Consider the following 25,473-nt stretch of genomic DNA (forward strand, 5'->3'; position numbering starts at 1 on the left):
GGGCTGCGAGGGGCGCCATAGGTTCTGTAATTGGTGCTAATGTGACAAAATGAGTTGGTACCGCCCACAAGTGTCACGCCGCTGATAAGCAGGAAAGCATAAACACGCTTATCACGGCACACATGTCTGCTGCGCGGCTACTGCGAACATGCTAGCAAGTTACTGTAGCATCTTCAATAACTTAATTTGAAACCCATTTTTTGGAATCTTAATTTTCCAGTCACTTCAAAACGCCAAGCCTGACATGAAAGCATCCAGCAACCAGTGGAAAAGGAAAAATTGGGGGTGGAACTACAAACTCTACCTCAGGCAGAGTCAGATGATGAGCAGGAAATTGTAGCTATGGCATTTAGACTCTGGTGGGTATTTTACATGACGTTGCTATGACGACCACCAGCGGCTCAACAAAACATTTTACTGCTGCTAAAATCAGTGAGCATGTGATGGTCTACCCATCCACAGCTCAGCGTTAGCTAGAAAATTGGGGTTAGCTTTGCATTGTCAGATATATGACAGAGTATGCTGCATGGAAAATCGAGCGGTGGCACGTGACTGCCTAAACGGGTTGCGGCCCTATTTTTCACTGATCCTGGCTCACAAACCTGACCAGAAGCCCTCATTTGAAACTCTAAATGCTCAAACGGAGCTAGCTCCAGTTATCAGCAATGAAAGAGCATTTACATAACCTGATCAACCAGCTTTCTAAAGTCCAGACACTAAGCAATGCTAACAGTCACGTTGCGCCTGGCTCCCATCATCACAACTGGGCGAAAACACGGTCAAGCGTGGTTAGCGTAATCGCATCAGACCGTTAGCAAACAAGACGTAGTGTATAATACGCAGGGGCTGGGGTTCTTTTTCCCTTTCTTCTTTTTCACAATTCAAACACTGAAGCTCGCAATCCCTCTTAATCCAATTGGATCTGGCTTTGAGCCCGCGTGACTGCCGTTTGCTAGAAAACAAACTCATGACACGACTGCGACAATATCGTTAATGTTAGCTTAACCGCAAAAGTCCAAGAAGGTCCTCATACGACTTGCCTTGAGCCGCTGTACAAAATGCTTCTTGTGTCATAAATTAAGTTACTTGTAAATAAGTTACAAATCTGTACATACTTAAGACAGAATAGTTTCAAAAGAATGCTTCAAGGGGCTGTGGTACATTTTTATAGCATGTCTCATGTTAGCAAAGTGGCAATTATATGCTTAAAACAGAGTCATGTCAAGTGACTGCCTAAACAAGCTGCAACGCAAGCAGACACTGGAAGCCACGCTACGCGCGCTTAGCTGCTGCCGCGCTAATAGCATCACCCGACACTGGAAACCCATCCTCTGCTCGTCTTTTGTCAAAAAAAACGTGCGAGCGGGATCCGGTGTCAACCATCACAAAGCAGGCGGCTAACATAAACAATTAGCGGCGGCCGCTAACTAACCCCGAGCTGCTCAAGGAGAGGGTCAACTTTTTGTGCCCAAGGGCTTTTATTTATTCAAAAGAGAACAGATGGGCGAGCTCATATGTATAAATTAGCCTAAAAGCATAATTCCCTAAGTGACTTTGAACTTACTGTCAATATTCTTTAAGTGTGTGCACGTCTTTCAAGTCTAACCCAAACAATCAAAGCTAGCAATCAGTTGCGAAACTCAACCCAGAATGGAGCGAGTGACATTTTGCCGAGCTCCTGAAGAGCAGGTATGACATATCTTTTTCCTGCCCAACCCTCAGCTGACACTGATTCACCCCATCGCCTTGTTGAGCAGCTCCGTTTCCTCATTTCACCACACATAACCTCCACAAAAGTTAAACTGAAACAAAAAAGAAAAACATGTCGAGACGCGGCTGGGAAAGAAAGCAGTCTATCTACCTCGTTTGTCCTCCAAGTCCTGGAGGAACTGTCTGTACGCCGCCGCCGCGCTCATCCCTCCTCCCACGCCGGGCCAGTCAGAGGCGACCGGTGTGTTGAGGTGAGCGAGGAAGAGGAAAAGGAGGGGGGACGCCCGAGATCCACATTGTCAAAGGGAAGACGTCTGCAATAATCCGTCTGTCTCGCCAACTATCAGCTGAGCGTTTGTGTCCATTCAAGTGTGTGTTGCTCTAAGCCGGATAGAGGAACTGGACTTTGATCAGCCTGATGATGTCATCGCCACAGACGCATGTATATCTCGCCGAGCGTTGTAGCAGACTGACAATCTACGTGTGTGTCAGAGCTTATGAAGTGTCACATTCTTGTGACGGCACACGCCCACTTTTGTTTTGGGGAATGCATTGCGACACAAACAATGGATTGTTTATTAATTATTCATGAGGATTTTATTTTTCTTCAATGGCTCCGCCGGGCGATTAATAATTAACCCCAATACTGTAGGTGAACAGGTCAATAATCGCAAAGCTCATGGGTCACTTCTTTAGGTACACAAGCGAATAAAAAGAGCAGGATGGTAACAAATTTGAAAAGTACTTTGTATTTGTACATATACAGAGTATTTTTTCTTTCATACACTGACGTTACCACATTCTACCCCCCCCCACTAATTGAAAGGCGCACCCTTACGTCTAAACTGACAAAACTTCAAGAGCTGCTTTGACACATCATAGCTCAAAGCTTTCCTCAGTCCTCACACACAAGGACCTTTTTCGCAAAACACACACACCAGAGTCAGTAGCATGACTGGTCGCCACGGCAACAGCACAGGAGCTGACTATGGGTCAGTAAAGTGACCCCGAGGTGTGGAGTCTACAAGCAAAACACTGCCCGGGGAGAATTTGAGGGAAGACGGCAAATGATGTGATGTGTCCGTGCAAAGAAGGTCAAAGGTGTTTGTTTACCTTTGGTGAACAGCAGACACACACAAACATCGGATTTGTCGTCTTTTACACACGTCAACTTGAGTTGAGATGGAATGTCGCCACCATCACTTAATATGTTAGCAAACTATCTCAAGCATGTTTACGCGTCTGTCATCGCCATCCATCACATGACACTTGTGTCGTATCGGCGTTTCACGGCACAAAGACCCGCTTTGAGAAATGCGTCCACGCCCTGCAACGCCCATTACACACATTTCATGCGTGGGCTTGTTTTGGGAGACCCCCTAACACACCCCGGCGCAGCAGCTGACAGGGAACAAGTGGCAGAGTTCCGAAAATCTCTTACCGGATGTGGTCAAAAAGGAGTTGCAGTAGCAGCGTAGCACTGTAGGGGTCAGTATTGCAATTGGAAAATGTTTATTTCATGACATGGCAGTGAAGCAGTAAAAAATTTCATTTCAACCCACACACACACGCGGTGTCTTTATATTTAGACTGCTGGCATCTATTTTGTGATTAAATTCAATACATTTAATAAATAAATTTGTTTTTTCACACTAGTGGCCTGCACATTAATAAAACTTTTGCCAAGGCCGACCGACAGGTGCACTAAAAGAAGACCAACAACTGGACGTGGCATTCAAGATGGAGTCAAGGGAATTTTTTTTCAGGGTGGGGCAGAAGTGGACAGTTGTGCCTTAACACCTGTCTCAAAGCCCCCAAAGAGCTGACGCCTGGTCTGCGAGTTGAACCAGTACCGCTTCATGAGCTTTGAATTCCAGAACTTAAGCTGATCCAGCATGGTACATTTTTGCTTCAGCGGGGGGGGGGCTAGCAGGAAAAAAGACGGGACGCGGGCGGAAGTGCGGCAAGGGAGACAAGTCGCGACAAAAAGCATGAGAAAAGCAGATGAAAGAGTGACAAGGAGGGGGGGGCGTTATAAAGGTTCGGGCGGGATAAAGATTTCATTCATCGGGGCTGGGACAAATGCCGCCACTCTGTGCCCTCCTCCGTTGTGGCTTTGTTGACCTCACTCCACTTTGTTATTGATGTCAACAAATGAACATCATTTCAATTTCGATATCGTTGGTAGAATGTTACACTTGCAATTGAAACCATTTATTTTGTTCTGCTAAGAACTTGCACCGCTTCCGTTTAGTTTGATGGCTTTGCCTCAAGACGACGGTCATGTGAGAAGATCCGCCGAGCTAGAACATAATGTTTGAGAGCTATTCACAATTGTCCCCGAGCGGGAATCAGCTGAATCATCCGCAGATGTTTTGCGGCGTGACCATCCGAGAGCTTATGTTGAAGTGTCCCATTACTTTTGTCTCCCGATGTCAATCCGACGTCCCACAGGAAGTCCAAAAAAGTGGGTCAAAGCGGGGAAACTCAAATAAAAGCATCAAATAAAACGGATAAATTCAACTGGATGAATAAACAAGCGCTCGGGAGTCACATGAGTGACAAAAAAATTTGAAAAATGATCTGGACAGTCTGAGCTTCTACGTGTTAACACATCGAGCAGAACCGCCCGTCTGAACATTTGGGCCTTGTGAGGAGCGGATGCAGAAGTGTCTAGGGAGAACAGTTGGATCTGCCCACACAATTTTTTTTTTTAGACACAAAGCCTGAATTATTTAACTCAAGGGACTTTTAGGTCGGAGCCAACATTGCAGGTTAAAATTGGATCGGCGCCGTCGAGCATAAAGAGTGGACGCTATCCCTTTAAGACGTGCAGACCTCCGCTCCTTCCGCCATCATTGTGTTATTTCAGGAATGTTCTACACACATGCACACACACAGAAATCAGTAAAAAGCAAGAGTGAAAGTGTTTCAGTGCGTCAACGCAAAACTTTCACGCAGCAACACCGCAAAGCTCCTCCCACTTTTGGCGCTTTCACACAGCGACACGACATCATGATATATATTATTAAACGGGATTTGATTAAAAACAAAAAAGTTGGCGGACACCCTGATCCGTGCAGCCCCTCGCCCAGCCAGTCCCCCCTCTTCCCCCTCCCCCATAGTTTCAGACCACTTTACACCTTTAAGACCCGCACCACCAGGACCATACACCCCCCGTTGGAATGCTATTGAGCGATTACATGCTCAGATTAAAAAAAAAAAAAAATAGAGGGATGAAGCAGAGAACGGCAACTACAGACGGGGTTGGCGGCAGGCCGGGATTAGCGGCGAAAAAGGAGGTGGCGGTGGATGGGTGGGTGACAGAAGGGACCTGCTGCTGGTGTACGGGGGGATTGAAGGGGACCCTGCCCCCCTCACCCGGCTTTTGAGCTCTACTTCCTGGTAAATGGGAGACTGACGTTTCAATAAAAACACATGCTAGTATTTAGCATCGTAGCTAATTAGAGTCAATATGGCCACATTGTTATACATATTTTTTAAGATTTTGGAGTTAGGTGATGGGCGATTATTAAATAGTCCTCTGGCAGATGGCACACACACACACGCACACATATGATGTGTGGCTATTAGCGAGGGGGAGGTGTCGAGCCCGTTCGACGGCCGCCATCGATCTGTCGCATCCACAGGGGGCGCCACTGTCATCGATTCATCTCTGTGTCCGAATGCTAACATGCTAAATTTGTTTGGCCTCTTATTTGCCCACCTAATTAAGGCACCCGAGGTAAAGGAAGCAAATTCAAAGCCTTGACGGAGGTAAGAATGAGTTTAAAACACCCACATCCAATTTTCCCGACGCAATCAATGATAGCTTCAAGTAGGCTAACGAAATACGCGGGGGAATGAGCTAGGAGACGGAATGAATAATTCAGTCGGGTCCGACTGCAGCGTTCGTGGCTCGAGTCACACGTTGCACTCTGGATGCCTGCAGGATGATAATTATAGAGCATCTCAATTAGGAGCAAAGCCTGTTAAGAGAAGGAGCTCCAGCTTAACAACTCGCGACCCAATAATGACGGACCGAGCCCAGCGGGTGAAACGGCGAGCCATGGCGACTGCTTGTGCGCCTCGCTATGGCAACGAAGAAAATGGACCAAAGATGGTTTGCCGGTTCAGTCAAAATGGCAACGCGTGCATATCTACCATCCTGACATCTACTTGACCTACTTTCTTCTTCACGCATGCCCGAGCATCCAAACATTCACTTTATCTTTTTCCCCCCGGTATCCAGTCAACCTGGAAGTCGACGGCACAAAAGAAACGTGCGCTACGATACACAACTTGTCAAATACAAAAGTACTGACAAAAACATACGATTCAAGTTGGACAGTCGTCATGAATGCAAGCCCTGTGCACCGGCAGCACCGCACACACACACAATAATGGGCCAACACACACATTCACACAGAGCGGCAAATATTTGCGACTGGCAGGCTGCGGCCCTCGCGACCAATCATCAGACGTGACGCGCACAATGCGCCTCGTTGATCGTGTTACAGCAGCACACAGTCAGCAGGGCGCTTGTTATGCAAGAAGGTCTTTGAGTGACTTTCACCTCCACTTGGACGAGCAATCAAAAAGTTAACCCAGACTGCGATGGGAGCTAATGTGGAAACATATTTTACGTTGGCCTCCAATTGTCGGCTTTCCTGTCAAAGTGATGACGCTGGAGCTTCACACATCATCTTTAAGGGAAAAGATCAATTCTAAAATGTCTTAGTGAATAGGGGTCAACAAATAAAATCACGTGACTGCCTGCTTTTCCACTGACTCAGTCGAGTGTTTGACTCATGTCCCACCCGGTGTTTTTCCACCAGTGACCCTGACGCTGCGACTGGAGACATCCTGGCATTGTTGTGCATCGGCAGCGTATGCACACAAACACACACACACACACACACACACACAGTGAATGATTTAAGACGTATCCCGTGTCCCTCCTCTGGTTTCGCCCCAGCCGATCCACATACCCGACGAGCCAAGTACACATTTGTCCTGACAGACAAACAGCTGACAACACACACATACACACACACAAATTTGTGGGTGAGTGCGCAAGTTCAAGTCCAAAGAGGCTAGGAAGCAGACAGGTAATCACCAAATTAACAGTGTCATCGGGATTTTGGAGGATTTTGTCCCAAAAGTCATTCAAACTCGTTGCAAAGTCGCAATTTAAGGATTGCTCCTCCTGTTCCCCCAAAACGTCTTTCTTTACCTCAAAACAAGTTTTGCCAGGGTGCTAAAAAAGCAATCTAAATGTCAAAGAAGCTCGTGCATGCACACACACACACACACACACACACACACACACACACACACACACACACACACACACACACACATGCTCTTGAAACCGGGGGAGTTGCATTTCATTAGCATAATCAATAATTAAAAGAGCTAGCTCCGTTTCATCACACAAGAGTCAGGCCTACTGGTTGTCTATTTAAGCATTCATTTTCAAAGTGTCACGGGGGTTTACAAGGGGTGGAGAGGGAAAGCGATGGTGGTCCCGACATAGATTCTCTGGACGTCCGTTTACCCTGGCGTGCATGGCAGCGGCGTTGATATTTACAGTCCAAACACAAGGTGACGGATGGTGGCCGGAGTGGGAGGGAAGACTCCGTAAAAATGCTTCCGATCCAAAAGTACACAAGTGATTAGAAAAGGAAGAAAAGGGCAGCCAAAACAGGGCAGATGGAACTAGAACTTGTTCATCCAAAAATATGCGGCGCAAGGATCACAATATTAGGCACACAAGCAATAAACTGACTTGATCATTTTCACTGTCATTTGGTTTAAATGTTTCAATTTCTTAACTATGATATTTTGCTAAATAGGAACTAAATGCGAGACAGCCCTCACTGAGAAGCATAATCTGAGAAAAAATGGTTCGAAACAAGTATTCAAAACAATTATCATCCCTATGCAAATCACCAACATACAAAATATTAACATCACTTTCCTGCAAAACGACAACAAATGGAAATATAGTCCACTTTAGTTTCAGAATTGGTGCCAAAAACTCCTGCCAAATTGTTACCTTTATATCGTTCCAGGACATCTTCGTAGGCTTGGGCGAACTGCTTCTCCTGGGAGTGGTTGGACGGCAGCAGGCCCGGTATGAATCCGGCCATGGTGCTTTGAGGGTCGGACTACCGCAGTGGCCCCCGCACCACCGGCTTGCTGACTGGCTGTCCTATTCACGGTCGGGATCGCTGCATTCGTCCCGGTAAAATCCCGTCAAATTGTGCACAATAAAATTTTCAGGAGTGGAAAATGTCCAATGGAGGTTACATAAACGTTATCTATCCATCATTAGCGTGCTGGTTGGTGCACGCTGACACGCTCACAGCTCGGCGTGTCCCTCCGAGGAGTCCCTCCTTAAATATATCACCATTCACCGGCGACAGCTGTTGAATGGACGGAGCTCCAGCCCACACGTCCCAGACACGGTCAAGACCCGACAGCTCTTTCTAACCCGGTGAGGTTGTGGCGGGGGTGGGGGGGGAGTCGGTCCAAACGGTATCCGGATCCGGGCTTCCTCTCCCCGGTGGCGTACGTCAGCGAGCCGCCCTAGTGCTTCCCGGAGCTTCTTCCCAGCTTCAACCAAGACCCCAATCTCGGAATTCTACATCCGCTTTTGAGTGCGTTCTTCGGCTGTGTGCTGCGACTCAGCTCGGATAGCAGTAGCTGTCTTGCATCCCTCTCTGCCGGCCACGTCAAGAAGCGCCGCCGCAGGAATCTCAAAACCCGGTGGCCAATTGTGACTACTAGCACGCCAAGCTAACTCGCTGGCAATGAAGGATTTCGAAGAAAAGTGGAGCTCTAGCGCCCCCTGCAAGGCTAATTGTGGTATTATTACATGACCATAAGCGACTCGGCAAGGATAGATGGATGGATAGATGGAGAGATAGATGATGGATATAAATAATTTGGAAATATTCTACGACATTTGGAGCAATCATGGGGTTGCTCTGTGAGGAGATTTCTCATTTCCGACTGTCACCGAAGGCAACACCAATCTCCAAATTGATTTGAGGGTATATACCGCCATCTAACGGCCAAAAGATGGAACAGACGACTGAATCCATATGCATGCGGCTATATTTGACTTGGTGACCTATTTGCTATGCTGTAGCCTCCTATGGCTTTCCGTTCTGTTCTTTAAACCATCAGCGGATAATCTCCATCAAGCAGCTTCGACAGCGAACGACTCACAGATTATGTTATTAATCTAAAAGGGATTAACGTAAAGATTCATACAATATGCATTGTGGTCGCCATGAACCGAGACACATGTCAGTGTTGTCTACTATGCCAAAGATGTGGAAAAACTATATTCACACAAACCACAAACTGTTGGACAACAATAGGCAACCAAATCTTGCATTCTCAACCACATTTTTCCCCTCATTTAACCTCCACCAAGGTCTTTCTCAAGGCTCTTATCCAAACTTTCCCTCCTTTCAAGGTTCACTTCATCAGTCTTTCTCTTCAACTTTGCCTTGAAAAAGTCATTAACTCCTCCAACGTCCTCCTTTGCTACTCATTCACTTTGTTCCGCCCTCTTTCATGCCCGTTGTCACCCACGTCCTCCCCCGCCACCATTGCTTTCATCACCATAACGACAACGGGGTGAAGGAGCAGGGGGGACACTGTCACCATGGCAACAGGGGACGAGAGAGGCTGCCTGTTGAGAAAGCAATGCTGCAGGCGGGACGCAGGACAACTAAATGACAGGCCAGCGTCGACGTGCAGGGGTCCTGCTTATTGCAGTGCCTCCGTGTAAATATCGGAACTGCCAATCACGTGGGCCGCTAAAGGCTTTCCCGGTCCGCATTCCAGCCTTTGTCCTAGCGGGAATCAGGGTCAGCGCAAAGTCGTCCAAATCGCCGATGATACGACCAGACGCAAATAGGGAGACACAATGGGGCTTCGAGCCTGAGTGAGCCGGACAATCCAGACATGTTTGGGCCACTCGTCAGAATAATTCTGCATCATGGGACTGCAAGGTCGTGTTCACAAGAGTCTACATTGAGAACCCCGTGCAAATATATATAAGTTGTCTTAACCTTCAGGCCTTATTCTATTTTACAGTTTTGAAAATTTTAAAACACATAATTTCACCGACGTCAATCGATGACATCAGCATAAATGCAACAGAAGCAATCTCCTTACCTGCCACCCGGACCACCGCCCTCTCCGCAGGGTCCAGCACCGAGTCCTGGCCTCTGCGCTTGCGCCGCTCGTGCTTGGAGAGATTCCAGGGTAGCGTATCCCCCGGCGCGCCCGAGTGAAGCGACGAGGGGCACGGCGAAAGGGAACCGCCCGAGCGCTCGCTGCGGAAAGACGGCTCGCTCACGCACGAGCGCTCGCTGAGGGTGTCGTCGTCCGATGACTCCATTGGGGCGTCGGGCCTGCCGGGGGAGGAAATGATCAAAAAGTTATTCCATTTTGAAATATGCTTGTCACATAAAACATGAAGCGCTGTACAGTAAATACGCTCAATGTACTGTATCTAATAAATTATCCAGTGTGTGTGCTGAGGCGCCATGCTCACATCTGCTAATCAATTGAGTAAGAAATCAATGACAATGAATAGCCAGTGAAAGTGGATCTCGCCAAGTCAATAAAAGAGCTTCTTAAAGTGCTGTCACGGTCACTTTGACATCCACTCGTCTCTTTAGCGTCAGATTGCTAATATGCTAATCAGATGAAAGGATAGCCGCAATAAATATGCTAACACATGCTAATGTTTAGTATTTTTTTAAACAATTCTGGTGCTTCCAAGGAGACTTTAAATGTGGTCTTTGTGTACATGGTGAACTTGTAGACTAAACATGGACGATTTTGGAGAACACATGGTTCGAGCGGTACTTCCTGAGGGACTGTCACCATGGCGACGATACAAGGAGGGTCACCAAGTTCACCCGAAGCTCTGCAGCTTTTGCATTTTCTGGTGTTTACTTCTATTTCTGATGTGTGTTTAGGTCTATTGATGTTTTGGTGTTTCATTTTCCAAATTCCGTCGTTATTGTGTGTGAGCGCAAAAGTGAGTGAGTCAGCGTCAGGGTAAAAATAGCATCGCGGTCGGGAAACTTCATAAACCGAACCCTGTCATTAAAGTTATGCTGGATCCAGGTGACATCACTTCCTGTCTGCCTCTCACACATTTCCAACACATTCTACACTACGTAGCTTGGAGTGTGTCTATTTGTGAGGGAAGATGGTGTTCAGTCCACCATTGAGCTTATGTCTGACCATCTGCTACCACGCTGCAGGAGATGAGCATCTCTCAAGCAGTTGGAGGTGATGATGTTGCTCCACCTATGTCATGGCGCTCGGCGAGGACGCATTCCTGTCTCCCAAATGTGAATGTGTTTTGCATGAGTGGACAAGCAGCGAGGGAGAGATTGTCCGTGCATGACTGCAGCCTCTTTTGTCCACGCCGCCAATTGCATTTATCCGTTTGTGCTGGACATGTGGCTCACAAGCCAAGTGCTGTGGAATTGCTCTTTTCATCGAGTTAAGACCCATAATTTCATCAGACATGCATACTGTCTGCGTGCAATGTTGAGGCTATGTGTGCACTTTTTTTTGCAAAATAACAGTCCTTGGGTTCGATTCCCATGACATCGTTGTGACAGATGAAGCTGCAGTGCTGGTTCAATTCATCGACATGATGTTGCACATTAACAACCACTTTATCAACACGCTAGTAATGGCTACAGCCTTCATTGAATCAAATATGTCCTTTCAATGCCTCTAAAGCCATTCAAATTCTTCTCGCGGTGAGGCTCAGAATGGCAGCTGGATGCTTTGAACGCGGTCGGAGTGAGCAACCTTACCTTCTGCGGACAGCGGCGGTTCTGCTAGCCGGGCTCCGAGTGGGGAAGGCCCGGTGCGGCTGCCGACGCTGTTCCCTCCTCCGCCTCCGCCTCCAGATGGATGAAGAAGAAAGTCTTCCGTTTCTCAGCCGGGCCGGACGTGCTCAGCAGAAGAATAAAAAGAGCGAAAGTGGTGATGGTGCTAATGGTCCACTGACCTCCTCCTCCGGAGCTCCCTCGCCCGGTCACACGCTCGCAGTCTGGTTCCGTTGGGAGGTTAACCCATGACTGGCAGCGGCCCGGACGCGGCTGCTTTTCGAGGGCTGCTGGCGGACATTTCGTCTCCGGGGTTTGTGGGCTGAGGCTGGGGTGGCCTTCTGGGGGGCTCCTCCTGCCTCGTCATCGTGCGTGGCCCAGTCCGCGTGCACGCGGACGACGCTCGCTCACGCCTTGCACGCTCGATGTCTTTCACGCGAATCTTTTGGAAAGGATGTCTGACAGACGTGAAATGCTTTTTTCATACTAGTCAGAACGCTCACGCACTCAACAGCCATGCTTGGATTGATTGAAATCTCGAAGACTGAAAAACAACACTTGCACTTTTCAGAATAATCCCAAATCTCCCTTTTTGCCCCAAACCCCTCGGCGGGGAAGTGAAGTTCAGCAGGATTAAGTGCGGTTTTAATTAAACCTCAGCTAAATTTTATCCTCAGCTTTGATTGCTGCTGATGCTGTCTGACGATTACTTGTGGGCTAACTATTTTTATCATTTTCAAATTCACAACAGAACATAATACTACGACAAATATTGGTCTGAAATTAAAGGTTAGATGATGCAATAGTGACATCTAGTGGGCAGTCATTTTTTTCACATATTCGAACTCATTTAACGCAACATTGAATAATCAGGACAAGTTAATTCAGTTAACAATGACTAGTAAGTTGTCCTCTTCCATTCCTGCTAACGTAAACAATTTTAACTCCATACAATGTCTGTCAAATGATGAAAAAAGTGGTTATTTGCGTGCTTGTAGCGTCCTCTTGTGGTGCTTCTTAGAATAATTGAAACGTGATGAATTTCCCATTTAAATATTGTCTCATTTTATTTAAAAAATGCACATTTGTGCTATTAATTTAGTAGTAATTGTGGTAATATTAAGAACACTATTTGAAAATTGTTGATAACTATATTATTTAAGAAAGAATTACATTTTTTCCCCCTTTCACTAACAAGACTGATTTCAAACATCTCTCTGTTGTCTTGCTCCAGAAACATTCAAGGACAGAAAAGGAAGTAAATAAAGCAACGAATTATTTTTATTAACTAAGAGGGGAAGATTTTTACTGTACACAATGACAATTGAGGTGCGGGCAAGCGGTGGCCTGTTTTTCAAGGATTAGACTGGGCGGCCTGGCCCGTGTGGTGAGTGGGTGGCGTGTACGTGCCCTCCTTCACCATCTTGTCGCGCTGCTGGCGGATGGCGTACAAACGCTGGTGCTGCAACAAGAAAACAAGATGGAGTCTAAAAAGAGTGGTTCTTTGTTTTGCTTGTAGAAAAAAGCACAATGTCAACACGGACAAAATGCCTACCATCTTCTGCCTGTGCATGCACTCATAGAAGTCTTCAAACTCCACTCGGCATTCTTGCTTGGCGCGGGTCTGCCCGATGCCGTGGGAACACTCGACCCACTCCTTCTCGAAGGCGTGGCAGCGTGCCGCCTGCCGGTTGGGCTGCGGCCCACTCTGCAGCAGCAGCCAGCGGTCCACATCCACGCCAAGGCGTGACTGCAAATCCACGAACGGCATTGAGCTGAAGAACAAAATAGGCCCACTGTAAGGTTAAATACATGTTTTGATTAACTGACAAATTTCCCAAGACAAAACAAAGATGCAAGTCCCTGCTGGTGGGAAATAACATGGTTTGGTCCCAAGAAATAATAAAAGATATTGGCAAAACTTTGTTTTAGCTACATTTTAAATCAATTTTGCCTAAATTAATTTTGCCTACATAACGACTCAAGAACAAGACGGTAATGCTAATTTGATCTTTACAAATGCACAACTTTAAGTCATTATCTGGAAAAAGAGTAGCAAAGAATAAGGTCCAATAGTCATGTAATTATCTATTACAAGAACTTTATGCACAGAAATAGTAATGATAGTTTCAAACATGTCTTATAATGTCGGCTAGTAAGTCTGTTAGCACGCCAGCTAGCCAAACAGTCGCAATGACATATCGCGCTAATAGCGAGTCGAGTCAATGTTGAACTTCAGCAACAAGTAATGCTCAACTTCAAGTCTCATTACAATCAAAAACACATGCTTAACTTCAAAATAATGAGATAAAAACGGAATTAATTGATATTACGGTGTTTTGTAGGTGTCGAGTTCACCTTCCTCCCGATGTGGCGTTTAGTTTTGCGACTGTCAAAGACACACTGCCGTAAAGCGGTAATATATGTCACGCTCAGCCCACAAATCCTCGCTACTGCCGTCTAGCGGACAGAAATTCTTACTACAACAACAAAACAGAATAATAATGTTAAATGAAGAATAATAATCATAATGTAAACGTGTGACTGTGCTTTAAATATTCCCAAAACTACATATTAGATTAATCTATTATAAATATATTATAAATAAAAACCATTTCATGTCTTCAGTATAGCAAATAACAAAACACTCCTCTTTTAAACATCAGATTGTGTTTATTTTTCCCCACAAAAAAGTCATTCACAGTCCTGCAATTGCATCCTCACGTCAGGGTGAGATTTTTTACAGTGACAGGAAGTACACGAGCAGTCTATACACCAAAATATTGCTAAATCAATAGTTTTTATCCAAAGATCTCCAATCGACCCTCAGGTCGGTCAGGTTCAGGTGCGGGCCCGTGATACATTCGAGTGGTTTGTCTCCGGCAGGCAGAAAACGAGTGAAAAGTGCAGCAAATGAAACAAGCAGCTGAAGGCAAAAAGAAGCTACTCTGACATGAGGAACATTCCACGCAGACTCGAAGAAGCATTTTTTTTTTCTTTCTTCATAAGCAAGCACAAAGCTGAGAAACAATTCAGGTCAGTGAGAATGATTAAGACGACCAACTGGTGTGTACCTCCAAAATCACAAATAAAAGCACAAAAAAAAAAAAAGAAGAGACAAAATCACAAAATGGATGAAAAGAAAGATTTTGGAGGGTAACACTTGAATTAAATCTAACACAAAAGGCATCCCGGTGTGATCTTCAGTTTGGTTGTATGCAACACAGTAAAGTGTATGAAGTGCTGACTCCATAAGTGAAATTGTTTTTTTTTTTAAATGTAGCTAATAAATTGTGTTCTATTTTTGACCAATGGATGTTACAGCAGTGATAAGACAACTGTTTTGAATTGTGTGCGTGGACTGGGGGTAAATTATTATGTCTCCTAAAAATACAAAATTTATTTTGATGATCAAGACGATGATGAGTAGCTCCCAAAGATAAATTTGGGTAAAGTGCAAAAGTGCGCATTCAAAATAAAAACAGACAATGTGCGAACCAGTTACATACACACACACACTTGACAGCTTCTGGCGTGTCCTCAAACGCAATGTTATTGTTGTTGTTAATGGAAACCAAACAAATACATGGCAGCCTTGAGACATGAGTGCTTTTACTTCAAAACAAAAAAAGATCAACATATCTCAAGGCGCCGTTGTATTGTCTGCCGGCGCCTAAAATATGTATGTGGCCCTTCTGTAATTTTCACACGATGAGACTGACTTTCACACACACTTGTGTTACACGTGTGAGATTTGTCGACTCCCGCCGGGCTGTGTGCCAGGTTTCGCTTGCTTGTGTGTAAAACTTGTACCTCCTGTATGTTGGTTTTTTTTTTTTTTTCCTTAAGTAGTCGCCAAGGCATTTTACACCAGGCAGTAAACACGCTTGTATAAATCTCAGAGGTAGAACTCTGACAATGAAGAGATTGTCAGCCGGACGCAAAGGGCGGCGTCTGCGGGAGGCAAAAAGCAGCAAAGTATAAAAATCAAATAAAAAGAGGAGGGAGGGTGGGGGGGAGCATGAAGGGGAAGTTGAATGGTTTTTTTTGTGCGTTCCTGAGAGCTGCTGTCAATGGAAAGACGTTGGAGCGTTTATTTGATACGCATGAGATTCAGCCGGTCTGCCAAATTGTCGCACCGGTGAGGACCAAGTGGAGATCCTCAAGGATGTGGAATAAATGCTCAAAGGGCTTCCCAAAGCTTCGGGCATCTCAAACGTACAGGACGACGTTGGCGTCGGCGGGACAGTGAAGGCCTTCGGTGGGGGTGCTCAGGGCCCGGCACGAGGCGGCCCGCGGGGTTGGTGCTCCCCTGGGCCGGGGTGAGTCGCAGTCATCCGACGTCAGCTCGGCCACGTCGTCCGACTGCGTGTCGGACATCTCCAGGTCGCTGCGGATGCTTTCAGGCTGAGCCAGCGTGACGTCGCCGAGGCCGTCCTCCTCGTCCCGCACGGATCCGCCCGGCGACAAGCCCGGGGCGCCGCCCCTTCTGGAGCTGCAGTCCAGGGGCTCCTCCCCTCCCGATACGCTCGCCGTGGCGGCGCAGGCGGCGGCGGCGGCTGGGGCTAGGTCCTCTTCGCTTGTCAGGCAGAGATGGCTGGGTTTGGTCTCGATGTCCACTTGGATTTCCAAGTTGGTGCACTCCCTGAAAACGCACAACAAAAGACGACAACGTGAAGTTTGGAACCCTTGCCAGGTGACAACCTGACGAAAATGCGTACCTGTCAGGTAGCGTGTAGGAGGAGATGATGGAGCCGGCCATCCCGCGCGTACTGGCACAGTCGCTGGCCGCCCCCAAGCTGCCCGTCTCCTTCTGGGTGGACTCCTTGGCCAGCTCGGCCGCCTGCACCTCCAGCCTGCTGTATTTGCCGCCGCGGGCCCCCAGGGCGCCCCCAGCTAGCGTGTTGAAGTGGGGCGTGTCCCCGACGGTCCCCGGCGCCACCGAGAGGCCCTCACTGGGGGTGGTGGTGCTCAAACCGCTCACCGCACCATCCAGACTGCTCTCACCCAAGCTTGGTGACTTGAGAGCTCGCCACGCGTCCGCCACTAAGACAGATAATGGCTCTAGTTGTTGCACAAACTCCTTCTGAGGGATTATTCTGGTCCTCACCTGTGATGGGCCCGTCGTCCTCGTCAAAGTCGATGCGCACTCCCCGGCCCTTCCCTCTACTCACGCCGCAGCCGCCTCCTCGGCACAGCGAGATGGGCACCACGCCGTAAACGTACGCCAGCATGATGGGCACGCCGATGCCTGCCCCAGCGTAGAACGTGCCATTAGACTCAAGTGTTCCGTGGATTTGGTTTCTGCCAAGCGGCCGGTGTCTCACCCACACTGACGGCGGCGATGACGGGCGCGGTGAGGATGGACAAGGCCACGCCGCCCGTGATGGCCAAGTTGCGGCGGTGGCGGGACGTCTTCTTCACCTCGTAGTGAGCGTGAATCTGCCGAGCACATACATGTGAGGAGGTCATTCATTTCGAAGCCTCAAAGCAAATCAAACTGTTTTTCCAGCGAGGCCTCACCTTGCGGCCGACGTAAACGGGGATGCCGATGACCATGGCGGGGATGGCGATGCCGGCGATGAGCGTGATGCCAACGGGGGCGCCGATGAGCGTGCCCAGCTGCCACAGAATTTTCTTCTTCCTGCTCCACGGCTTCTTGCCCCAGAAGGTGCAGCCAGACGGGCTGCGCAGGGACGAGCAGGATGAGGGTGTGTGTATCTGTGTGTGTGTGTGTAATACATTCAACCCTCCCATGAAGCTACCTGAGGTAGTGCAGGTCCGAGATCTCCTTCATACATAGCCAGCAGAACTCGCATCCGCACACGGCGCACGTCATGTGATTGCAGCTGCCGTCGTTCATCTTGATGATATAGGCGCCGCAGCGTGGGCACGGCTTGATGTCGTCCGCTGAGCACACGCACACACAAATCAGTCAATCCAAAGCAAGACCTGAACAAGATTAACCCCAAAAGAATTGCCCTTACCCGGTCCCTGCTCTTGAGTATAGCTTGGCGAATGGGTGCTGTGTGTATGCAGCGACTGCGCCCTCTGCTGGCGGGCTGAGTCGCAGGTCTGATTGGGGTGCCAGGCCTGTTTGCAGTGGTAGCAGAACTCGGCACCGCAGCCCTCGCGCCGGCACACCAGCCGGGGGCAGCTGGCGCAGCCCGAGGCAATCACGGCGAACCTGGAGACATAAGAGAGACCAATATGCAAATACAGCAGACAGAAAAAGTCTACACACCCCTGTTTAAAACAACATATGTCGGTTTGATGCATTTCACGCACAACCACCCTGAGCTCTGTTAGTGTGCGCTGATGTGTTCAATCCTGTCACCCTTGGCAACGCTGCCTCTATTTCGCATCCACAGTTGCCACGGCAACTGACAGCCAGAGCAGACGGCCCGACTCTTTCTTGATAGGCCATTTCAATTACGTTTACACGTAATTTGATCCGCGCCACTTGGCCTCAATCCAAAGCGGCAATCTTGTTTCGCAAATTTTTTAGTCAACAAATGAAACAAAGATGGCCGACGACAGCTCATGTCGCCTGCTTCTGTGTTGTGTGGCCGCAGTTGGTGTTTGCGCGCCACCTTGGAAATAGTCGCGTACGCTTTCAGGGGTGAGTCAGCGCTGGCGTCAGTGAATTGAGGTCAGCGGACGGGCTGGCTGTGATAGTGCTGACGCAGGCGCACACGCCAGCGCTGCTTTGAGGTGTTTATCAGCAAAAGGATTGCGTAGGTGTCTACCTGTGGTCTCCAACTTTTATGGTTGCAGTGTGAAATTGTCTGGATTATAAATTACAGCAGAAAGATGAGGCTGTCTGACAGGAACAATGACAATTGCAAAGTATGCCCCGTCACTTCCTCCACTTCCTGTGTGCTCATTGGGACTTTACAGACAAACTCACGCAATACTCAAGTTACAGAAAAGAAAAAAACTGAGAGCTGTCCCTAATATTTTTCACTTTAGATGAATTAGCCAAAATCCACAAAAGCTGTTTAAATAAGTCGGAATGTCTGGCTAGCACGGCTAAGCTAGGTTTCACTTACCCGCAATCGGGCGCCGGGCACCACCTGCAGTCAGGGTCGGAGGCGAGGCATCGGCGCAGCAGGAACTCCTCGTACTTGTCCAGCAGGGCGGCGTCGTCCAGGATGTCAGCCACCTGCCGGGGCACCAGGCGCTCGGCGCACTCGGGGCAGCTGAGCTGCACGCGGCTCTCGGTGATCTCGATGCGCAGGTACTGACGCAGGCAGCACAGGCACGAGCGGTGGCTGCAGCCCAGCAGCTCGGGCAGCTGCTCAGGTGGCTGGCGTACCAGGCACAGGGGGCACTCCAGGAGCTCGCCGTCCCCCGAGACAGCCTCGCCGGCCAAGGAGGCCCGGCTGGAGGAGAGTCGCCTGGAAGGGGTCCCGGGGGCGGCGTCCTCAGGGGCGTCGGCGGCCACGGGTGGCGCCGGGACAGCCGGGCTCAAGGCGCTAGACGGTAGAAGCTGCTGCTGAGCGAGCGGCAGGTGGGAAAGGGGCGTGGCGGCCCCTCCTTTGGGCCCCTTGGCCACCCGGGAGCCCCGCTTGCTGTTGAAGAGGCTCTGGAAGGAGATGCGGCGTCTACGTTTACCGGCCGGCCGGCACGTTGGGTTGGGGACGCCGCTCAGCGAGGAGTGCGGCGACTCTGAATCCTTCTCCGAGCCCATCGTTGGATGTGGAAAAAAAAAAAACAAGAGCTCCTTTCGGGGACGTTTAGCGGGAAATCGGACAACTGGAGCCTTGGATCATCTCACATGTCCTGGTTTGAGTCGAAGTTGGCGCAGATGAGCTCTTTTGTCCTCGTGGCCGCACGCTCTGTGTGAGGAAGGTGAGAGAAGAGGATGTGAAACTAAGCGCACGCCCGCTGCGACATACTCGCTCTCTTCCTCGGAATTGTTGCTTCCTCTTCGCACACGAGCGCCATGAAGTCAACAAAGCAAGTTTTTTTTTTCATTACCGCACCAAAAATATGAAAGGACAAAAAAGAAAATGGCTGATTTATAATACCAACAGGCGCACGATAAACTCATCTACTCGTCAGCATTTACACAATTAAAGCCTCAATTAAGCGAGTGACATCATCCACTCAAGTATTCATGCAGGGAAGCGAGCGTCTTCCTTCCCTTCCACTTCACGCGGCGCTGCCGGAGCCGTTGCCAGGGCGACGGCCGCCACGAGCGAGGCAAACAGCGGCTCTTTGTGACTCTGGCACTTAAACACGCGCACACACAAAACAAGCGTGTAAACCCGACACACACGCACACGATACAAGAAAACATGTCGAGGTGATTTTTCTATGCACGCCGAATAACAATTGGCAGTTACCGTGGCAACCCCATCGCCTTCTCAAGGTCAAAGGGCGTCCGACAAAAGCCCAGTCGTCCTCCATCAAGCCTGATAAATGCACACAACCACGCACAGCGTCTGCCATGGCCGATAAAAACACCTGACGTCATTTGCGCTTTGAAGTCGAAAAATGTTTGTACTTGTGTGCGTCTGATGCTTTTGGATTCCATTTGGCAGCCAGATCAAAACCTCACAGCGGGCGTCCGCTTGACAGATAACAGTCCGCAAACTGCTCCAATTTTACACTTTAATCTGCCGTCTTTGAAATTCAACAGGTACGTGCACATACGCGCACTACGGATGAGGCAACAAGTGTCAAGGACCAAAGTCAAGTTGCATGTGAGCAGTTAGCTATTAGCATACTAAGCTAAAAAACAAAAAAAAACTGTCGTCGCACCACACGGGCTGCAACAATATTGTCACGTAACATCGACATCGGAAACGCAGAAGAAAAAACTGATCGGTAAATTAAACCTTGCAATACCCCCAAATTCCACAGGACGGCAGCACTGTACAAAACAGCTAATAGTTGACATTTCCAGCAAATAATGTTGGACATGTTTTTTTTTTTAACTATGTAATTTCTCAAACGATGAACACAAAGAATCATTGTCAGACAAATTCAATTAAAGTGGATCATTTGTTCCAGTGGTTCTGATCCAGCCTGGAGGTGAAAAATGTGCAGTGGTGATTCAAGAAGCAATCAAAACGTTCTTTGGAATAGAATGCACACTAACAAATCGTACAGCAGCTGGCAGATGGGTCTGAACAGGCTGAGATTCAAACACACACACACACACACACACACACACACACACACACATTTGTCCTCCCACTCCACTGCTGCTCTATTCAACAAAGCTGAAATCAGGAACATTCCCGTAACATTGTGTGAGCGGTGGTTGCAATCGAATTGCTTCAGAGCGGCAAGACGTCACGCATTCACATCGTATTAATCATCACAAGAGGCCTGCTAAAAGTAACTGGCGACAAAATGGTGGGCTTTTACTATCACTAAAGAAGACGTGGTCAGCTTGGACGCAGTGATGGACCGTAAAGATGGCCGAGAGGATCTCAGAGAGGGTCTCGAAGTGGGTCACGAAGAAGAAATCCGGTTGTTAGAATGAATAATTCAGGTGTTTTCCGCACCTCCCACTTAGTCCGTCCCGCAAAGGTAGACAGGGGACAGACAGGAAGTTGGCGCAACATCACTCGGTGCTTCCGATCGGCTCCATCGGGAGCAGTTTTAATTCTTCCGCCTTTCATCTCCGCACTGATGAATGCAAATGAGGACGTTTTTGAGGGTTAGCACGCAAACAGATGTCAAAACTCAAAAGTTGGACGTTGTTCCTGTCCTCATGTGTCGACTGGGAAGAAAAGTTTCAATGTAAACAGAAGAAGTTTGAGTCGGCCACGTGAAGGAAAACACGGCGAATCTGGAAAACCACAAATGAGTGTCAAGCTAATTTGGCGAGTAGCTAGCAAGCTTAATCGTTTTTCTCAGGAAGCTACGGGGGGATTTTGCTTAGTCAAATGACAAAGAGGCCTTCTCAAACACTTTTTTCACAGTGAATCTTGTTAATGACTAATCATTCCAGACCTTCCCAGAAAGAAAACAGTCGGTGAAACGAGTGCGGGCAGATCCAATGACTTGCAAGGTTTTGGTTTCTGAAGAGGAAACAGCAGAACAATGAACGGACACGCACACACAAAACGTGTGTGTCATTATCTTCTACTGTGTGTAACGCGACCCGTTCGAGGGCGGGAACCTGAAGCGTTTCCGCATGAGGTCATGGCTCTGATGTTCCGGGGGGAAGATGGAGGGGGGGGGGCTTCGTTTTGAAGAAGGCTATGATCAATTCTAGAAAATGTTGCTAGTTTTGTATGCATTGTTTACTACATCGATTCTAAGTAATCGTGCAAACCTAACACTCCGTGTCCTCAAGTCCAGCTGTGCTGCTGATTTCATGTGTGAATTATGTATTATGTCTCCTTCCCTGGAAAAACACACACAGGGGAGGGAACAACCGGAGAGTATTTCGGGAGTGGCACCACGCTTGGAAAAGCTTGGAAAGGGAAAGTGATGAGAGAAGGGCTCTGTCTGGATGGAACGACACGCAGAGGGCATGTTGTTTCTCGTCTCCTATGAGGAACATGTGAGGACAGAAGACGGACATATTGTCTCCACACTGGAGACATGGTGTCTCTCAAGTTGTCTCATCAACGAGGACGCGTTAGTTGTAGTCATCAAATGTCTCTCCAGAGAAGAACATTGTAAGATTGTCTTTAAAATTGCAGGTCTCTACAGAAGTGTCATGTTTGGGGGGTTTCTCCACGGAGAACATCTTTTGACATATTTTCCATCATGTCAGTGGAGAGATGTTGGTAATCGTGCGGTTGGGGCCTGTTTAATGTCTTTCCAGTAAGGACATGTCGAGACACGAAGTCTTCTTGGCATCCTTACATGTTTGCAATTTTAGGAGGACGTGCGCCTGCTGACGCATGACTCGGTAATATTTCACACACTGCGCCCTGGAGAAAAATGCTGCCCTTTAACAGCGACAGATTTGATTTCACCTACCGGCTTTTCCACCTTTGACGCGGGGATGAAGGCTTCTCCCCTTCCTCCTTCGTCCGCTCCCAACGCGGAGAAAAGAAAAAGCTCCTCTTGCTTAGCAGCTGCAATATCGGTGCGTTTCGGTAAGCGTTCACGACCCTCCGGTGCTGCGTGTTAACTGCTGCGGCTTTGGCTCGCTCTCTCTCCACCCCTTCGCCGCGTGACGTTGTGGAGGAAAGCCCCGATCGATGACGTCAAACCTAAGCCACGCCCCCCGCGAGAGTGCGCGTTTTTGGCGCATGTTGACACAAGTGTCGATTTATTCCTCACGTACACACTCCTTTTCTCAACGCCGATGGAGGTATGTGAGGATAATAATGTCAATTTGGATTTTTTCAAATTAAAATTCCGTATCACGTGACAATTGAAATGCTTTATTTCTACAGTCAATGTGAGAGTAAATAGACAAAAAGGAAAAAATGTAACATTGCTAGAAAAAAGCTGAGGTTTATTGGAAGACCAAGCAGAAGGAATGATCAATGACACGCTTGGAATCCGCCGAGATTTGAAGCGTGCCATCAAAGCACCGTCATCGTGAGGACTTCACTTTCATCCAGCCAAATAAGCAACCATCACATCTGTCTGTTGCAGCATTCCTCCAGTCCTTGATGTAAGAGCATCCCCAGGACTCAAGCAGCTGAGGAAAAGAAAAAGAAAGAAAAACAAATAAGAAGGGTGTGTTTGTTTTAAGAGCCAACTTAAAAGCCAGTCATCACATTCTGGGAAGTGACTTAGACATGAGCTCATATTTTGGGGGGAAATTAGCATCTGAGCTCGATTAAAGCATGAAACATTCCCGCTGGGGTTGCCACAAACATCTGCTATTGTTTTTTTTTTTTTCCCGGAGTACGTAGGAAACAGGTGAAAGGACCAGCTGGACTCAAAACGCCACAGAATCGGGAGGTCAAGGACAAACTGGAAGAAACTGTAAAAGCCAAACATTTCCTCAAAGGAAACCTAATTGTTTTAGTATCGGAGCACAGTGATGTAAGAAGCCCGCAGAGGTGCTGCAGGAATGCGGATTTTAAACATTTTGTTGAGTCATCAACAAAACAAAAAAAAAAAGGGGCATTTCCTGACTTTTCCCTGGACACTAAGACAAAAATAGGTTGTTTTCTCGATACTTGCGAACAGACTAACTCACAGCTGATAACATTTAAACTTGTGCTCGCAATTGACGTCATTACTGCTGCGAGAAAGTAAGAAGAGGCGGTGTTTACAGGCGCGGGCCGGGGTGGCCTGGGTGGCGACGGTGAACGCGGCTACGATGGAGGCGAAGACCACGTCGGGGCTCTTGGCAGCGTCCACGGGGGCATGGATACCCCTGGCACTGTAGTACTTGACTAGGGGCGCCGTCTGGCGATGGTACGCATCCAGGCGAGAGCGCAGTGTCGTCTCGTTGTCGTCGCTGCGGCGGATCAAGGGCTCGCCGGTCACCTGAAAAAGTAGCCACAATTAAATTTGTACTCCGTTTCAATAAGATTAGGCCTGTAGGAGATTCAGATTGTCCTCACGTCGTCTTTCATGGCCTCTTTGGGTGGGTTGAACTCTTCGTGGTAGGAGCGGCCGCTGGGCTGATGTATCAGTCTGCCGGGACGGAAATGACATCATCAGCAACACGCTCCAATCACATAGCACTCCTTAGTGCAGACAAGAATCTGTCCAGTGAGCAGTGGCAAACAACTACCTGCCGCAGATCCTGCGCACCAGCAGCGAATCATCAACAGAAAACTCCACAACCGAGTCCAGCCGCTCTTGTCGCTTGTCCAGCAGCTCGTCCAGCTGAAAAGGGACCAATGCGGGTTAGTCAAGGGAAGGCTAACGCCCAACGCCGACCCATCAAAACGTACAAGCTCGGCTTGCTTGACTGTGCGGGGGAATCCGTCCAATAGGAAGCCTTTCTTGCAGCGAGGAGTATCCAGGTTGTTCTCGATGAGCTCCACGACCATCTCGTCGCTCACCTGAACCACAGGAAATGGCTCGCGCTTGACAGGAAACTCGGGAAGTCACAGGAGACATGCAAACTGCGCTCACCAGCTTGCCGGCATCCATCGTCTGCTTGAGCTTCTTGCCCAGCTCCGAGCCCGACGCCACCATGGCCCTCAGCATGTCCCCAGTGGAAAGGTGACAGACACAGTAGCGATCGGCTAGTCGAGAGGCCTGCGAATTGGAGGTGAGGGGTCAATCGCCAGGTGTGCAGGTGTGAGTGGGCCTTAGGGTGTCACACAAAAAACAGACCCTAACACTAAATACCCTACTTTAATACTGCATCATACTTACTAAAGTTGGGCAACTCAAAGTTTGCCCCCCTCCCCCGAAAAATAGGACATTCCTTACATTCCTTAACTGAGCAGTGTGCAAACCTTCGGCAATAAAATCCACATCAAATGGAAGGAAGAGAACAAAACCGCTGGCTGAGTGAAAAACTAAATGAAGGCATTCAAAAAAAATACCATTAGCCGACTGCTAAAGTCCTGCAACCACCATGCGTCCAAGTTAGCTGCAACGAGCTAACGCTAGCTGCTAACGTCTGCTCACCTGGGTCCCTTTGCCGGCACCGGGCGGCCCGAGCAGGATGGCCCGGATGCCCTCATGCACCTCGGCCATCGCCTCTTTGAGCTGTGTGCTGGGAGCCATGGGCGTAAGGTGGCAGGTGACCAAAAGACAAACTTTGCCCCAAGTCCGGCACACGTCGTTCTTCAGCTGACAGCTTAGCCAAGTGGGCAGAGAAAGGGACGCATTGGCTTTCTATTGGCTAAAAAGCAGGAAGACACCACCCTCCTAGATAAATAAACGTGTCTGATTGGTGGTCAGTGTCGGCTGTTCAATGTCGCAGGTGATGATTGGATGGAGATGAGATGACGTTGGTGAGAGCCCCCAAGTCTTTATT

The 25,473-nt window shown here is 48.4% G+C and overlaps 4 protein-coding genes and 1 long non-coding RNA gene across 20 annotated transcripts in view; 1 reads left to right on the top strand and 4 right to left on the bottom strand.

Annotated features, from left to right (window-relative positions):
* macf1a (microtubule actin crosslinking factor 1a) overlaps positions 1 to 11,933 on the bottom strand; it is a 67,323-nt gene extending 55,390 nt beyond the window's left edge. For 11 of the 15 annotated variants that reach the window (XM_049750052.2, XM_068648967.1, XM_068648980.1 and 8 more), the window contains exons 1-2: positions 11,580 to 11,932; positions 9,910 to 10,148 (exon numbers count right to left, since the gene is read on the bottom strand). In XM_049750052.2, coding sequence (XP_049606009.1) covers positions 9,910 to 10,135 — 226 coding nt within the window. In that variant the 5' untranslated portion in view covers positions 10,136 to 10,148; positions 11,580 to 11,932. Of the gene's footprint in view, positions 1 to 1,861; positions 2,206 to 7,771; positions 8,080 to 9,909; positions 10,149 to 11,579 lie in introns of those variants that run through there. The other 4 variants (XM_068648968.1, XM_049750053.2, XM_068648975.1 and 1 more) reach the window with 4 other exon arrangements.
* Positions 8,578 to 10,292, top strand: LOC125986588 (uncharacterized). The gene is made up of 2 exons (XR_007487717.2): positions 8,578 to 9,743; positions 9,829 to 10,292. It is a non-coding gene; the product is annotated as an uncharacterized lncRNA (long non-coding RNA).
* A 920-nt stretch (positions 11,934 to 12,853) lies between the features above and the next one.
* Positions 12,854 to 14,059, bottom strand: ndufs5 (NADH:ubiquinone oxidoreductase subunit S5). 2 transcript variants are annotated; one of them, XM_049750300.1, is made up of 3 exons: positions 13,928 to 14,059; positions 13,150 to 13,369; positions 12,854 to 13,056 (listed from the first exon to the last, which is right to left on the bottom strand). In XM_049750300.1, exons 2-3 carry the CDS (start codon positions 13,363 to 13,365, stop codon positions 12,949 to 12,951), a joined length of 324 nt encoding a protein of 107 aa, XP_049606257.1. In that variant the 5' UTR covers positions 13,366 to 13,369; positions 13,928 to 14,059; the 3' UTR covers positions 12,854 to 12,948. The 2 variants fall into 2 exon arrangements, with proteins under 2 accessions (XP_049606257.1, XP_049606258.1); XM_049750301.1 differs by having other exon boundaries at positions 13,150 to 13,390; positions 13,928 to 13,998.
* Positions 14,060 to 14,247: 188 nt separating this feature from the next.
* rnf19b (ring finger protein 19B) lies at positions 14,248 to 22,824 on the bottom strand. Its single transcript, XM_049750104.2, has 9 exons — positions 22,548 to 22,824; positions 18,647 to 19,435; positions 17,582 to 17,781; positions 17,360 to 17,504; positions 17,118 to 17,280; positions 16,922 to 17,036; positions 16,705 to 16,845; positions 16,316 to 16,640; positions 14,248 to 16,239 (listed from the first exon to the last, which is right to left on the bottom strand). The coding sequence occupies exons 2-9, from the start codon at positions 19,285 to 19,287 to the stop codon at positions 15,807 to 15,809; spliced, it is 2,163 nt and encodes a 720-aa protein (XP_049606061.1). The 5' UTR covers positions 19,288 to 19,435; positions 22,548 to 22,824; the 3' UTR covers positions 14,248 to 15,806.
* Positions 22,825 to 23,005: 181 nt separating this feature from the next.
* Positions 23,006 to 25,323, bottom strand: ak2 (adenylate kinase 2). Its single transcript, XM_049750289.2, has 7 exons — positions 25,122 to 25,323; positions 24,618 to 24,743; positions 24,434 to 24,544; positions 24,271 to 24,365; positions 24,098 to 24,170; positions 23,804 to 24,020; positions 23,006 to 23,220 (listed from the first exon to the last, which is right to left on the bottom strand). The coding sequence occupies exons 1-7, from the start codon at positions 25,218 to 25,220 to the stop codon at positions 23,213 to 23,215; spliced, it is 729 nt and encodes a 242-aa protein (XP_049606246.1). The 5' UTR covers positions 25,221 to 25,323; the 3' UTR covers positions 23,006 to 23,212.
* Between the last annotated feature and the right edge of the window lie 150 nt (positions 25,324 to 25,473).

Source organism: Syngnathus scovelli, chromosome 19, assembly GCF_024217435.2.
Source record: "Syngnathus scovelli strain Florida chromosome 19, RoL_Ssco_1.2, whole genome shotgun sequence".
Classification (NCBI taxonomy): domain Eukaryota; kingdom Metazoa; phylum Chordata; class Actinopteri; order Syngnathiformes; family Syngnathidae; genus Syngnathus; species Syngnathus scovelli.